The 15,294-nt window shown below is 43.3% G+C and overlaps 1 protein-coding gene across 1 annotated transcript in view; it reads left to right on the forward strand.

Moving 5' to 3' along the window:
* Nucleotides 1–475: 475 nt before the first annotated feature.
* The window catches only part of TMX3 (thioredoxin related transmembrane protein 3), a gene marked incomplete at its 5' end in the record, with an annotated part of 44,281 nt that continues 29,462 nt past the window's right edge, over nt 476–15,294 (forward strand). Inside the window, 5 exon segments of the mRNA XM_080821086.1 lie at nt 476–521; nt 524–709; nt 1,729–1,783; nt 8,921–8,960; nt 10,155–10,278. Of these exon segments, the coding sequence (XP_080677212.1) occupies nt 476–521; nt 524–709; nt 1,729–1,783; nt 8,921–8,960; nt 10,155–10,278 (451 nt within the window).

Raw genomic sequence — 15,294 nt, forward strand, 5'->3', positions numbered from 1 at the left:
TCAACTTCACTTTTTCAGGTTCCAAGAGAAACAGTTTTTAAGACAGGACTCCTTTAGTTGGCAAAAACGCATTAATAGAGCTTACTACCAGAGCAGAAATCTCATTTCGCAAACAGGGTCAAAGATTCCAAAAAATACACGGAGGTTCCCACATCCGTAGTCTTCCATCTTTCTACACGCGCTGACACCCACCTCTTCTCGCGAATTTGATCGCTCGCTGCACAGAAGCTGCAAGCGAGAGACCCGGCAGAACTAAACTTCAAACAGCGTTGGAGTTTATCTCACTTTCCTCTCTAAATTTAGCTGCGATCTAACTTCCCGGAAACGCCCCCCAACTCCACACGCCGCTCCGCCCCCACAGGAAGGCGCCCACTCGCTAGGTTCCCACGCTCCCGAAGGCAGCGGGAAGCACACAGACTTTGAAGGCACGACTGCGCAAGCGCTCAAGTTCCACGCATGCGCCGCAGCTCTGCGCATGCTCAGAGGCGGAGGCCGGAGGGGTCCTGAGAGGGTGGCGGAGGCCGGCCTGCCCCGCCCCCGCCCTCTGCGCCGGGCTTCCCATCTGCGCGCCCACGGGCAGCTTCCCTTTCCGGGAGGGCAAGTAGCGGCCGCAGGTTTTTTCTCGTTCTTTTCCGCGGTTTTTGCGGCTCTCCTGTAGCAAGCATGGCAGCTGGGAGACGCGGCGCCGGCCTGCGGCTCTGCGCCACAGGTAAGGGCCGCCCGGGGGCGATGGGAGTGGGGGCGATGGGACCGGCGCGCGCGGGGACCCTCTCCCGGGTGGGGTCGGGCCTGGACAGGTCTCCCGCCAGCTTTCAGAGAGGCTCTGGGATCCTCCGAAATATACCCCGCTTCTGGGTCCTTCCCCCAATGCGGATGTGCCGGGGACCCGTGCCAGAAAAGGATGCGCCTGTCTTCCATTTGATTGTTTGCTTAGTGTGGCAGGAAGTTTCAATGGCGCTGACTCCATTCATAGGCGTGAAGGCTCCACCACCCTAGCTTGTGGCCAGACTTTAGGTTCTGACTCTTGTCACGTCCGAAGAATTTTTACCCACCGGGGGGTATGGCCAGGGACAAGTCATGATGGCCAAGGACAGGTCATGATCAGGTCGCCGGACCGTGCCGTGCGAGAAGTGATCAGAGTAGGTGGTGGCCTTTCTCAGCCTCCTCTTGGCAGCATCGAATGCCCTGGTCCTCACTGTGGTGGGTTCACTTCCTCCGCAGCCTTTTGGTTCCCCCTGTGTGCCGGGCTGAGAACTGTTAGTGTTAGAGATGTCGCCCAGTTTTGCTTCTACCTATGAAGTTGAAAAATAAATAAGTAAATAAATAAAACATAGTGTTTTGAAAGTGCATTTGGAGTTTATACAGAGGAGGAGATAATTACTCTTGAAGAAATAAAGAAGAATGATTTCTGTGTAAAAAAACAAAAGATAGAATGGAAAAAGGAAAAATAATGATGAGAGTAAAATTATGTTGAAAGAGAACCTGTGTGTTTCAGATTTACTAGCCTACATAAACCTCGCGGGTCACAGCCTGGGTGCCTGCAGAGTGAATAGGAAAGCAATGGACTACATATGCTTAGGCATTGTTCGTTCCTTGGAATGGATCAGTGATGGATTTTATGATAGACTGTAAAAAATCAAAAACATCTTATAGATGACTAAGCATGTAGTGTGAAACAATAAATCAGCATTTATTGTAAACATTTTGTCCTTTTTCCCTTTTTTTCAGTTTTTTTACTTGATATGGCTTTCTGCAAAGGATTTGTAGAAGATTTAGATGAATCGTAAGTATATATGTATTTTAAATGGTATCTTAACTGTTTTAAACTCTGGAGTTATCTAAATGTTTCCATGAATCTATTTTAATAATAGAAACCTTAGTGACTGGTGTTCATATGGCACTAATTTTGATTCAGAAGTTGTCCTGAGTGCTATTATAGATGTACAAAGTGGGGTTGTACTCAATAGAGTTTACTGACGATTCTATGTTTTGTTTTATCATTCTTCATTATATTTGTTAGCTTTTCTGCTTATATCACGATTGAGCAGGTGCTGGAATTTAGTAATCATACTGTGTCTTTGTTTTTTATAGTACCATAGCATTAATCAGAAAGTCTTGTTTATAGTAGATAGGTGGGTGAGGAGTCCAGCTCCAGACAGACCATAATCCTATGTGTGGTCTTTCGGGCCTGATCATAGGTAACTGCAAGGCTTTTCCTGACAGGCCTTTGGGGGAAGCTGCTCTCCCCACACCAGACTTGGTGCACAGCTAGTGCACTGCAGTCTCTGGAGGGAGTTATAATCATAGACCCGGGCCCCGAGGCTAGCCAGGCTCACATGCATATCTAGCATGTGCAAGTGGCCTCTTTTGGAGGCCTCCTTATTGGGGGCCTTACCTAGAGCACTCCTAGGCATCTACCAAGACCTTATCTAGGGGTTGGCTGAGGCGCTTTCTTTGCTTGCAATACTTTTCCACTCCCGTCCCTTTCCCTCTTTCCTTCTCCTTCCATGGGTTCATAAAGAGGCAGAAGCCTTTGGTTCAGTGCTCCTCTGCAGAGAGGTGAATTCTGTCTCTGCTGCCTCTACCTGACCCTCGCCTGGTACTGTTCCACTCAAAAAATGGAACATTGAGGAACTGGTGCCTTTTTTTTTTTTTCTTTTTTTTTTTTTTTCCCCTGTTGGCTTATGTTGTCAGAGTCAGTGAATAAAGGCTTGACTGTTACTTTCAGTTTGGCTTATTGTCCTAATTAACTACCTGTACACAACAAAATTGGTACAGTAGCAGGGTGGTCATATGAACACAGTGCTGTTCTGGAAGAGTCGAATTCCTGAGGATCCCAGGGAGCACTTTACTAGCCATGCTAATGGATATTGGGGAGTGACAGCAGATTCTGAAGGGAACCATGGTGGTTTTGTTTTTGTTTTTGTTTTGCTTTTGAGATTTTATTCATTCATGTGAGAGACAGAGCATGTGCAAGAGAGAGCATGAGTAGGGGTAGGGGCAGGGGGAGAGGAAAAAGCAGACTCCCACAGAACTGGGCCCCATCCCAGGACCCTAGGATCATGACCTGAGCTGAAGGCAGATGCTCAACTGTCTGAGCCACCCAGGAGCCCCTGAAGGGAACCATTGCTGACATGGAGGTAATCTTATTACACTGGGTGTCTTGAGGGCTCTATCACTATAGACTTCCTCCTTTAGAATGCCCTCACGGTGGTGACTTTTACCTGGGGGGAAGGGGGGTGGCAGAGAAGGAAGAAGTGTGTGGGCAGGCATAGATACCTAAGACCCTGTCTCTTTCAGCTGGATGCTGTGTGAACTTGACAGTTTTGGCCCACTCGTGACAAGTTTCTTGTCAAGGAAGAACGCTGCCCTACTCTCACAGAGGCTGTAGGCTCTGTGAGCCATCTTGGTGATCCCTTGGGTCTCCATGGAGAGACTAGGACACAGTGGATAATGAGACTGTTAGGCAGACTCAGATTTCTAGGTTTCTATTTGCTATTCCTGCTTGTTACCAGACCCACGTAAGCCTCCTCACCTCATCAGTTCATTCAGTCTGTGACACAGTCCAAGCCTTAAGTGAAAAATATCCAGACGTTGAAGAAGCAGCCACCACTAAGCCAGCAAAGATTGACCAGCACGAAGAGTGACGTAAGCATGGGAACGGAGCACCCTTTCATGGGCAACCCAGACGGGAGCCTTTCTGGAAAAAGGTTTCTGGGTCTGTTTATTCAATAATGGGGTCTCAAAGGAGGAGAGTGATAGGCTCTTTACTGGGCCCTCGTGGCCAGATGTTAAGTTATGAGGGATCTGATGGGCAGTTCCACTAGGATCAGCATGGTGACAGCCCCTCTATCACAAATTGTGTCCCCACCAGATGAGTGGAAGAGCCCTATACATCTACCCAGACCTTGAATAGGTGTTACATTGAGGTCCCCCATCCCCAGGGTGGGCTGGACATCCTGTGCCAAGGTCAGAGTTCATTGGGGAAATGGGGGAGAAATGTACTTCTTGGGCCTTCGGGATATCCATGCACAAGTGAGTGGGATCTCTAATTCCCCTTCTACCACGATGAGGAGGACACATAAAATGCCTCCCAGGTTTGAGTCTGTGATGACCTTTTTGCTCAGGCTTGGCTCAGGGTGAGTACTTTGAAGCCGCTACTACTAAATGCATTACTGGTATAGCTGTGTTGTCTCTGTGTACTCGCAGTCACCCTTGTCCCTACGTGCCAGTGCAAATTGCTATAATTAGGGCCATTTTAATGGAACATGTGGAAGACTGTAAACCTACTTGGTTAGTATCTCTTAGTCTTCCGAAAACAGTATTGGCTGCCTGGTGAGTAAAGGAAACAGCCATCCTGATTGCTGAGCTGAAGGAAGACAAAGTGTTCTGTGAGACCATTTTTCCATTCAGTAGCCCTGTTTGGCCTTTGCACAAGGCCTTGGGGACCAGGAGACTGCTATTGCTGGTAGGTCCCTCACTACTCTGCACTAGTCACTGGTGGTACCTGACGTCACGAAGAGGCTGTTGGAGGTAGCTTGCTCTGTGGCAGTTAACATTGCAAATGCATTTTCCAGTATCCCTCCCCAATGGGCTGATCAGGGTCAATTTCCTTCATGTGGAATGGATTCCAGCACATCTTTAATGTCCTTCTGTAAGGCTCATTAATTCCACATCTTTGTGCTATCAGTGGGGAGGCCATGGTCTGGAAAAAGTCTTGGATCTGGAGGGAACACTGGCTTTTTACTGTGTTGATGAGAACCTCCCTAGAGGGCCTGGACAGGGCACTGCCCAGCAAGTACTGGATGCCATGTTGACTCACAAGTGACATTGTGGCTGGGCTTTTAACATAGGCAACATACAAGGACCTAATTCCTGGACCTGATCTGGGAAGCAGGGTAACATCCATTCCCGAGGAGACTGTTACCAAACTTTTGACCTTTTTTGACTCCCCCCCTACCCCGGCCAAAAAAAAGGAGGCCCAGAGATTGGTGGGCCTATGGGCTACTGATGCTGTCACACAGCCTTGTGGGGACCTTGATGGCACCCTTCCATCAGGTAACCAGAAGGGCTGCTGCTCTTGAGAGGGGCCCCAACCAACAGGATTCCCTGAAGGCCCTATGGCAGGCCACGAGGCCTCCCCCTTTCCTGATCTGCTCTGATCCACAACTGCCATTTGAATTACACATGTCAGCAAACTCTCAAGTCACTGATCAGAGCCTGTGGCAGGAGGACAGCACTATAGGCTGGAACAGACCAGTCATTGGCTGAACGTACACTCCCTTTAAGAGATGATTATTGGCCTTGGATGAGTGCAGTAGTAGGCTCACAAGCAGAACTTTCAGTCACGTTGCTAAATAGGGGCCGCTTTTGGTCTCAAGTGAAGTGGAGAAGGAACTTACAGGAGCCCATCTGGAGTCTTGCAACTCCACGAAAAGGTCTCATGAGTGCCACTCCACCTCGGCGATAACACCAAAGGAGGCATTGCCTCCTCGGGCCCAATGGGGACCCACACAAACTGCTAGGACCTGGTCACTAATGGCTCCTGTGGGTTAACTTATAGGAATTGGGTATGGCTGCCATCCAACCTGAAGGAGACCTGTCCTTCATCAAGTGTGGTGGAGAGCCCTACACCGTGGGCAGCTTCATGCGGTGCGGAAGATCATCTGCCCCACTCCTCCTGCACCTCCTGCTTACTGCTCCAGCCCCAGCAAACGAGCTCTGCTATTGTCTCATGGGCTGTGGCTAATGGCTTGGCCATTTGGTTGTGTAGCGTATAAAACAGGGCCCCCTATGGAGATAAGACATCTGGATGGAGATCATCTGCTCCTCCTAAGTGTTTTTTCCTAAATGTTTTTATAACCTACAATTAAATTAGTTTCAGGTGTACAGCATAGTGACTCAGCAGTGCTGCGTGTAACGCAGTGCCCATCAAGAGAGCGTCTTGTAGCCTGTGTGGATGCTCACCAGAAAGGCCCCGATGCTGTCGAAGGAGACGTAACCAATGAGCATATCGTGCTTTTAGCTCAGTATGGAAACTGAATCGTTCTCCACACCAAAGCAAGCAGTTGCCCAATCATTTGCCTCTGGAATCACGAGAGGATGGCCTGTGGGAGGTCAGACGGCATCCTAGACTAGGCTAACAGTACCCGGACTGCCACTGTGGTGAGAAGACAAGAAGACAGCATGAAAAAGCCTTCTTCTGGTCAGACTTTGGCCAAGGCTAAGACTGCTATCCCCAGACGGTTTCCTTCAAGTGAGTGGGCCAGGCATTCTTGGCAGATAGAATCGGTTGGGCTCCTTGTGCCATCCATCGTGTCCCAGTATCAGCTGACCCATTCTTTGAGTTTCACCTAGCCATTTGCATGCGTTCCGTGGACCCCGGCCACACTCTCCAGACCCCGCAAGACCACATTTTTTTCCTCTTCAGGTTCACTGAGAACACTGCTTCTGATAACAGCCCTGGAATTTATGTTCAAGCTACCCAGCAATTGGCCCGGTCCTGGGCGTACAACAGACTCTCTGAACTCCATATCCCCCCCCTAATCCACAAGGCTGCTTGAGTTTTTTAATGAATATCTGAAGTATGGGCTTGATGAATGGGAGGGGCGAGATTCCCCAGCCTGGTCTACACATCTAGGCCTGGGTCTCAATGCAGCAGTTCCCCAGTCAGGTACTTTGTCCGGTTGTCTGTCCCCTTCCTTCAGTTTGACAGTTACTCACTCCAGTCTCTGTTGGGGACCCTATAAAGGACTTCCATGCCAACTCCTTCCTGAAGACTCAGATCAGTGGGAGATGAGAATGGCTATTAAATATTAAGGACTGGGAGACCGTAACCTCCTGCATCCCCCCAACTCCCGCTCCCGGGTGCAGAGTATGAGTGTTTGCCTCAAGAACAGTGACCATCAATGAGAGGTGTCTAGTTCAGCAACTTGCTCATGGTGGCTGTATTACTTTGCCTGCGTAGTTCCATTGTGTATACAATGGAACTTTATTAAGCATGAGAGGAAGAGAGGCAGAAGATCTAGGGGATTGACTGAGGGTGCTATCCTTGCCCGTGGTGCAGGACAGACTATGTCACATCTGGACAGATGTGAGTGCCGTTGGACTGAAGAACTCAGATACTGGACAGGTGTTCTCTTTGTCTTAACTGTAGGTTCAAGAATCTTCCTCAAATATCCCCATAAAGAACTTTTGTCATTCATTCAGTATAAATTAAATATAGGTCACTGTGCAAGGTACTAAAAGATGAAACAAGCATATTTATGGTTGGATAATATGTAAATACAACGTATGGAAATTGATAAGAATCCTAAAGAGGATTAAAGACAGTATGGAGAGATTGTTTCTAGCTGTGAGGAATTCAGGAAGGCATTATGGAGTAAGAAATGCTTTTAGCTGGATAGGATGTGAACACAAAAAACATATAAAGTCAGATAAACACTGTGAATTTAGCTGTGATAAATACCGTGGGTTGACTAGAAATCATGGGATGCTTATATTTGAGTGGAGCCAGCACATGAGAACGTGTAGCAACATATACTTCTTTTTGTAGGTGATGGAAGGGTACCTAAAAAGTGTCAAATAAGAGTAACATGATCAGATGATCACAGCTGTTTTAGGAGAACTCTTTAACTGCAGGCTCTTGTGTCGGGTGGTCCCCAAAAGCACCCCTAGGCTTGGTTATTGACCAGGAGCACTCAGGGGACTCAGCCTATTGTGGAAGTCACAGTTATGGTTTATTGCCGTGAAGGGGCACAAAGCAAAACCAACAAAGGGAAAAGCCATTGTGGAGTAAATTCCAGAGGAAACCAGGAACAAGTTCCAAGAGTCCTCTCCCAGTAGAGTCGCATAGGATGTGCTTATTCTTCCATCAGGAGCTGTGACCACATGTGTGAAATGTTCTCTACCAAGGAAGCTCATTAGAGACTCAGTGCTTAGGGATTCTTATTGGGGGGTGGTCACGTAAGGACCTTCCTGCCTAGTCTGTACCAAAATTTCAGACTCTTGGAAGGAAAGCAGATGTTCATCATAAAACTACTTTGTTTGCACAGCGTTGGGACAGTGAGCTATCTTATCAGGAAATGGTGGAAATCGTCCTGAAATTGAAGTTCCCGGATGCCAGCCAAGGGCCAGTCTTGGAAGCAGACCTCGTTAAGGACAGCAGTCTCAGTTTAGCTATGCTCGCTGTGATGCGTAAGAGTAATGGAGTAGAGGGGCCAGGAGCTGAGGCCTGTATCTCTGTTTCTACCAAGCCCCACTTATTTTTTTTTTTAATTTATTTTTTAAGGTTTTATTTGAGAAGGAGAGTGAGCATGAGTAGGGGGAGCTGCAGGGGGAGAGGGAGAAGCAGACTCCCCCACCAAACAGGAAGCTTGATGCGGGGCTCGATCGCAGGACTCTGGGATCAGGACCTGAGCCTAAGGCAGATGCTTAACAGACTGAGCCACCCAGGTGCTCCAATTTGTTGTTGTTGTTGTTGTTGTTGTTATTATTATTATTATTATTTTGTATTCCTGATGACTTTATCAGTTCTGTGCTTTTTAAGAGATGTTTAATGGGGGCTCCTGGGTGGCTCAGATGGTTAAGCATCTGCCTTCGGCTCAGGTCATGGTTCCAGTCAAGCCCCACATCAGGTTCCCTGCTCAGCGGGGAGCCTCCCTCTCCCTCTCCTTGTACTGCTCCCCTTGCTTGTGCTCTCTCACTCTCTCTGTCAAATAAATAAAATCTTAAAAAAAAATTAAAAGAAATAAAAGATGATTAATGGATAAGATTTAGAGGTCACTTAGTAAAAATTTTACATAAAAACTTGAAAGAATTTGTTCTATGCTCCAGTATTTATCAGTTTATCAGCCCCGTGTATTGTAAAGTACAAACAAACATGCATTCAGAGATTTGTTTTCTCATGTTTGTTTTTTAGGTTTAAAGACAATCGGAAAGATGACATTTGGCTTGTGGATGTGAGTATGTAAATTTTTGTACTGATTACCCCTGCCATTTTAAGTATGATTGTCAATTCTCCTCCACATAGATAGGGTAATATATAGTTAGTGTTTATGTATATTACCCAGGTTTTGTCACGTAGTATTATGTAGATTATTATATTAAAGTAAACGTCAGACCTTAAGGTTCCTGGCAAGGGAACCTGTTTTTGCTGAAATTCCGAAGAGGTTGACATATGAATTATGTCTGAGGGAGATTGCGGTATGATTTTACTACAGAATACACTCTTCTTTTTTCCTATTATGCAAGAAATTATTTAGGTTATTATCACTTGACAGTAAAAATCTTATTTTCATCATAATGGGGAACAAAATCAGATTTTCATCTTACTTTTTTCACTTTCAAGTTTAGAATGTATGTAAACCTCATCTTGTTTGGGATTTTAACTTGCCCCAGTAAAAATGTAGTAGAGTGGCAGCGAAAGAGAATGAGAACGCGAAGTTGACAGTTGCTGAAGCCAAGCAATGGGGCGTGAGAGTCCATTGTTTAATTTTTCCTCTCTTCTTTTGTGCATGTTTGAACATTTCTGTAATATAATGTTGAAAGTAGGTAAATCTTATTTCATGAAAGTACAAGATGCAGTTTGTTACACCATTTAACTGGAGGAACCTGTTTTTACCTCAGCCCTCTGGTGATCCTGAAGAAAAAGGAACTGTGATTTTAGATTAATCAACCTTGTCCCTTTGCCAAGCCAGTCATCTTAGTGATGGCCCATCCCTCGCTAGTAGTTACGCTCAAAGTAGCAAAGGTACCTGTGGTGTTGGGATTTTCATTACAAAAATAGACCAGTGTTTGTCGTGAACACTTAAGGGAGGTGTGTGTGATGTACATGTATTCGTCTTATATATGACGTAGACTGACTTTGAACAAAGATGTTTTTACTGTAAATTATCTGTTTTAAATAGGAATAAGTAGTCATTTTAAATGAACTTAAGGTAATATCAGTGTTGAGGTATATGCTAGGCGTTAAACTAATTAGATTCGTGTGTATGTTTTGCCTTTTACGTAACTAGTTTAGAAATTATATTTAGGCTTTTTGTCTAAAATGAACTCTTCATCAGATCACTTAGTCAAAGAGATTCTTTAAAAATTAAAATTGATATACACAATAGCACATTTCAGTGGTTGTCTTTTCTTTTTCCCTCAACAAGTTTTATGCACCATGGTGTGGCCATTGTAAAAAACTGGAACCGATTTGGAATGAAGTTGGTCTTGAGATGAAAAATATTGGTTCTCCAGTTAAAGTTGGAAAGATGGATGCTACCTCCTATTCCAGTAAGCATTTACTCAGTTTATTATTTTACTGTTCTCATAGTGAAAAGGTATACTGAACATGAAGCAGTATTCAAGGTAGGAGGAAGAAGTACTTATTTTTTGCTCAGGTAAATTAATGTTATCTTAATAATTAAAGATTGTATATTTTATGAGTTAAGTGATTTAGCCATCAAACGTGTAATATGTAGTGTATGTTACTCTTCTGCCTAACATGTATGCATAAGCCACTGTTTCTACTTTGAGCCCCCTTGAGAGACTCTGTTTACCTGAGGCAGCTACAGAAATTTGAGTGTCAAACTGTGGATGTTGCTGTGTGAATTCAGAAGGAGAGTTGTCTGAGTAGCCAGAGATGATGTGGGAGAGGAGGAGATAGAGACCTATAAGATGGGCTGAGGTAGAAAAAATACAAGGGGGAATCAGGATAGTATTCACATTAGAGAGGATATTACAGCAAAATCTTAACAGTTGAAAATGAGCTTAATAAGTATGTACGAGAGAATAGGATATCCTAAAGCGGAGGTTGGCAAACCACCTGTGGACAGAATCTGGCCCACTGCCCATTTTTGTAAGAGGGGCTATATTGGAACAGAGTCACACTCATTTGTCTACTGTTGTCTTTGCCTATTTTCGTGTTCCACTGGAGGAGTTGAGGAGTTTCAACAGAGACACTGCCCCACAGTGCCTAAGATATTTGTTATCTGACCTTTTACAGACAAGTTCACCAATGCCTATCTTAAAGGATTTGAGAAAAGAAGAATTTAAGTTTAGAGAAGTATGAAGTATCATAGAAATTTGGAAAGAGCATGGCTTCAGAAAGCAGACCTGAATTCAAATCCTGCTTCTGCCTGCTACTTTTGCCATGTAAAATGGGGAGAGTTTCTTAACATCTCTAAGCTTTGATGTCTACATTGGTAAATATTTAATTGTCATGTGTCTTTCATTGGTTTTTTTGAAATTAAATGATATAGCACATGTCAAGTCCCTTATAGTATTCAATACATGTAGCTTCCCTTTTCCTTTAATCAATGAAGAAAGTGGAATTATGTAATGCACATTTCTTTTTAGGAAGTCAGGATTATACTCAGGATACAGCTTTGGAAAGGGACAGGCCTATGTTTTTTTGTTTGTTTGTTTTTATTTTTTTTTGTTTTGTTTTTGAAAGGTTTATTTATATGTCAGAGAGACAGAGAGGGAGATTGCACGCACAAGCATGGGGAGTGGCAGGCAGAAGTAGGAGCAGGCTTCCTGCTGAGCAAGGAGCCCAGTGCAGGACTCGATCCCAGGACCCTGGGATCATGACCTGAGCCAAAGGCAAGTGTTTAACAGACAGAGCCACCCAAGCTCCCAGGACAGGCTTATGTTTTAATCCCATATCTCCCTTGTGCTACTGCTGGGTCTTTGGGGGAGGCCTTAACCTTTCAATTTTAGTTTCTGTGTCTGTAAGTGGGAGAGTACTAATCCTGAAGGTTGGGAGGATTGTATTAGCATTTCGCATGCAAAATTCCTTGCAGAGTGCCTAGCGCACATAAGATGACGTATAAGACGAGAGTTTAGGGGTCTGTCACATCATGGTGTTAAAGATTTTAACTGTTGTCAATTGAGAGGTAATGGGCATTTTTGAGAAGCAGTTGATTTGATAAAAATGTTTTTGGCAGTAACATGTACACTATAAAAGAAAAGCATTTAGTCAAGAAAATCATATAAGTCCATTTTTGTATGCATCTTGGTGCTCTACAAAAGGATGCTGGAAGTCCAGCCTTAGTAATGACAATGGAGTGACAGGGGACACAGTAATCCTCACAGACATCTTCCAGGATGAAATCACAGATGTGATAGTCTGGCTCTGTCCTATAAAGAAGAGCAATCAAAAGTAGTAGGACATGATTCTTAGCATCATTGCTGAACTACACAACTGCTAGTTATATGGAAAAGAATAATTAATTTTCTGTGTGTTTCCATGTTAGCAGCTGCTGTGAATTTATGGGATTTGGCTTCCTGATGTTCGGGAACAGGGAACTAGAGAGCAGTTAGGTGTGAGGGATGGAATTATAGTCACACAAATAAGTTGTTAAAACTTTGAGAGGAGACCAGAGCGATAGCAGGAATTACTGTAGACAGAGACTGATTTCTAGAAATAAACTTTTTAACAGTGTTTGAGAAATTACTGGTTTCACCCATTGGTCCTGAAAGTAAGTTCTTGTGTCTAGGCTATCTTGTGTCAGTCTTGTTTGATTAGAGCTGTGTGTGTCTGTGTTCATTCACATTGTCAGTCGTATTCACTCAAGCATGTTTACTAACTAGTGTCTTAGTCTCTAGAGATTAAAGGAAGACCAAAACAAATCCATCTGGTCCAGGAAATGCTTAGTCTAATAGAAGGAGAAATATGAACAGACCAACAGGTAGAATAAAGTCTCAAACATAACAAATTCTTGTGATCATTTGAATCATTTAACAGAGTCATAAAGTAGCATAATGTATAAAGGAGTGTGGGTATATAAAGACAGATAATCAATGAAAAAACAGTACCTACAAATCAGTAAAAACCTTAATGGTAACTACTCCTGTGATGCTACAGTGCTAATAACTGTTTACACTTAGTCTTTTTATAGTACCTAATTCATTAGCTTACTCTTCAATATGTGCCTGTGTATGTCACTATTAAGTGACACTATGTTTAGGGCAAAAATAGCTAAGACTTCTCAGGAGCTTAGAAAAGGAAATGTTTTAAGTGCTGTGATTAAAGCGCAATGTTCTTCCAGCTGTTAAGACTTCATACTTGGTTTGTAGCTTTGTAGGTACTTTACAATGAGACTTTTTTCATCCCGTTATTCATAATCCATTAAGAGGTTTAAATTTTTGCCTCCGATATGTGACTATTACAGATCTGTTCATTTAGCATCGTGTTATATATTACGTTGAGTTAATAGGAGAAAGAAACGTCTGTAGAGCATGCAGAGCACATTATCTCAAGCAAGCCGTCTAGCTTTGGGAAAAGGGAAGGGGAGCTGGTATATGAGGGTGATCTCTGCCAAGATTGTGATGGGTGTTTCCTATACTTTATGTCCTTTACTCCTTGGATGTGCAATGCTGAACCCTCCATCCCTTTCCCATGGTAATGCTTGCTTGTAAATCCTTGTGACTACTTGCATCATACAAATGTAGCCTATTCAAAAATCATTGTAGAGTCAGTATTCATTCAGTGGGTATTTCAAAAACCCTCAACTGTATGCCAGGATGTACCAGGCACATTCTAGGCATCAGTGATGCATCAGTGACCAAAACCGACAACAATCTCTACTGTCATGGAGATGGTATTCTAGAGGGGAGAGACAATAACAAACATAAGTAAATTGTTATGTTACTTAATGTTTGATGTCAGCGATGGATGCATTTTCTACTTTACTGTAGAATCAAGATGTTTATGTGCTCATGGAAAAATACTATCTTCCTAGTATTTTTATTTTAAAGGTGTATTTAAAAACTACCGTCTAGAGATTGTACGAATAGGTTTTGGACATATAATTCTTAAAGTTTCCTTTAATACCTCAAGGCAGCGCCACTATAAGCATTTTAGTAGAAACAGGTAAAGAAATTGAATTTTTTTTCCAACCTAGCTGTCAACATCATTCTGTGTCTAACTGTAAATACTGAAGGATTGGCTGTTTCCTGTGTATTTCATCCATCTCCCTAGGTCACTTTTCAGGCATTTCCAGCATTAGTGTATCTCAGCATTTGGTCTGCAGACCACCTGCATTAGGATTACCTGGGCTGCTCAATGTAAATTAGACTCTGGAGACCGACATCAGCCCTACCCAATGACTGTCTTTGAGACTGGGTCATGAGAATCTGTGTTTTTAAAGTGGAATTCAGGTAATTCTGCTGCACGTTTGAATTAGAGAACCATAGAGTAAAGTATTATTCTGATGACTAGTTATTTATAGATTTATAGTATTGGGCTTTGGGTGGGATAGGATTATTCAGTGATCAAGTATAAAAAAATCTCTTAGGAGTATTTGAGGATGGCTTATTTCTCAGGCGTGTAAGTGCAGAGATTGGAAGCACATGGCACCACTTTCAGTCCAGCGCATCTCTGTACAGAATTCTTGAACTAGAGAAATTTGAACTATCATGAAATATCCTGCCCTGTGTGTTTGGAATTGTATCAAAATTTTCTTGATGCATGGTTTTAACTGATAATGCTGTAATCAACATAAAAAAAAAACTATATAAAGGTAGATACTTTAGCCTCTTTTTCTGTACATAAGCCCTTCCAAAATCAAGTACCAGAATTGTTTCACATTTGTAAAATATGTTATGATGCTACCTGTAATGGTGTACTGATTTCTGTTTTGAAGCCATTGAAATTATGTTTTTTCCTCAACGTAAGTGTGATACTTTATGTTAAAGGTCATAATTTGCTTCTTGTTGATGTGTAAACTTGGAATGACATTTGGCCAATAACATTCTAATTTCTTCTTCATAGATTATATTGGCAAATTAGTTTTACCTTTCTTTCTAAATTATAAGAAATTTTTGGTCAGTGATTGTATTTAAGGGTTGCTAAGTCTTGGCACTAAGGATATTTTGGGCCAAGTAATTCTTTGTTTGAGGGGAAGGGTTGCTGTGCATTGTAAGCTATTTAGCAATATCCCTGATCTCCACCCACTAGATACCAGTAACACCCTTCTTCCCATCCCACTGTCCCCCTAAGTTACTGCAACCAAAAGTGTCTCTAGACATTGCCCAGTGTCTCCTGGAGGGCAGATTTCCCCCAATTGAGAACTGCTGTATTTTATATCTTCTTCATATTAGATACATAGTAACACTCAGTAAATACTAAGGAAAATAGTGTTTTGAGCTGAAAAGGATTTCACATTAATTACAGCTCCTCCCTTCTTCCCCTGACCATTGTGTAGATGAAGTAACAGCAGGTCGTTAGCAATGAAATGACTAAGTAATTTCAAACACCAAAGTTAGAGGCGGAATTAGAACCAGAGTCTGAGATCATCATGATTC

Source organism: Martes martes (genome assembly GCF_963455335.1).
Source record: "Martes martes genome assembly, chromosome: 13".
NCBI classification, from domain to species: Eukaryota; Metazoa; Chordata; class Mammalia; order Carnivora; family Mustelidae; genus Martes; species Martes martes.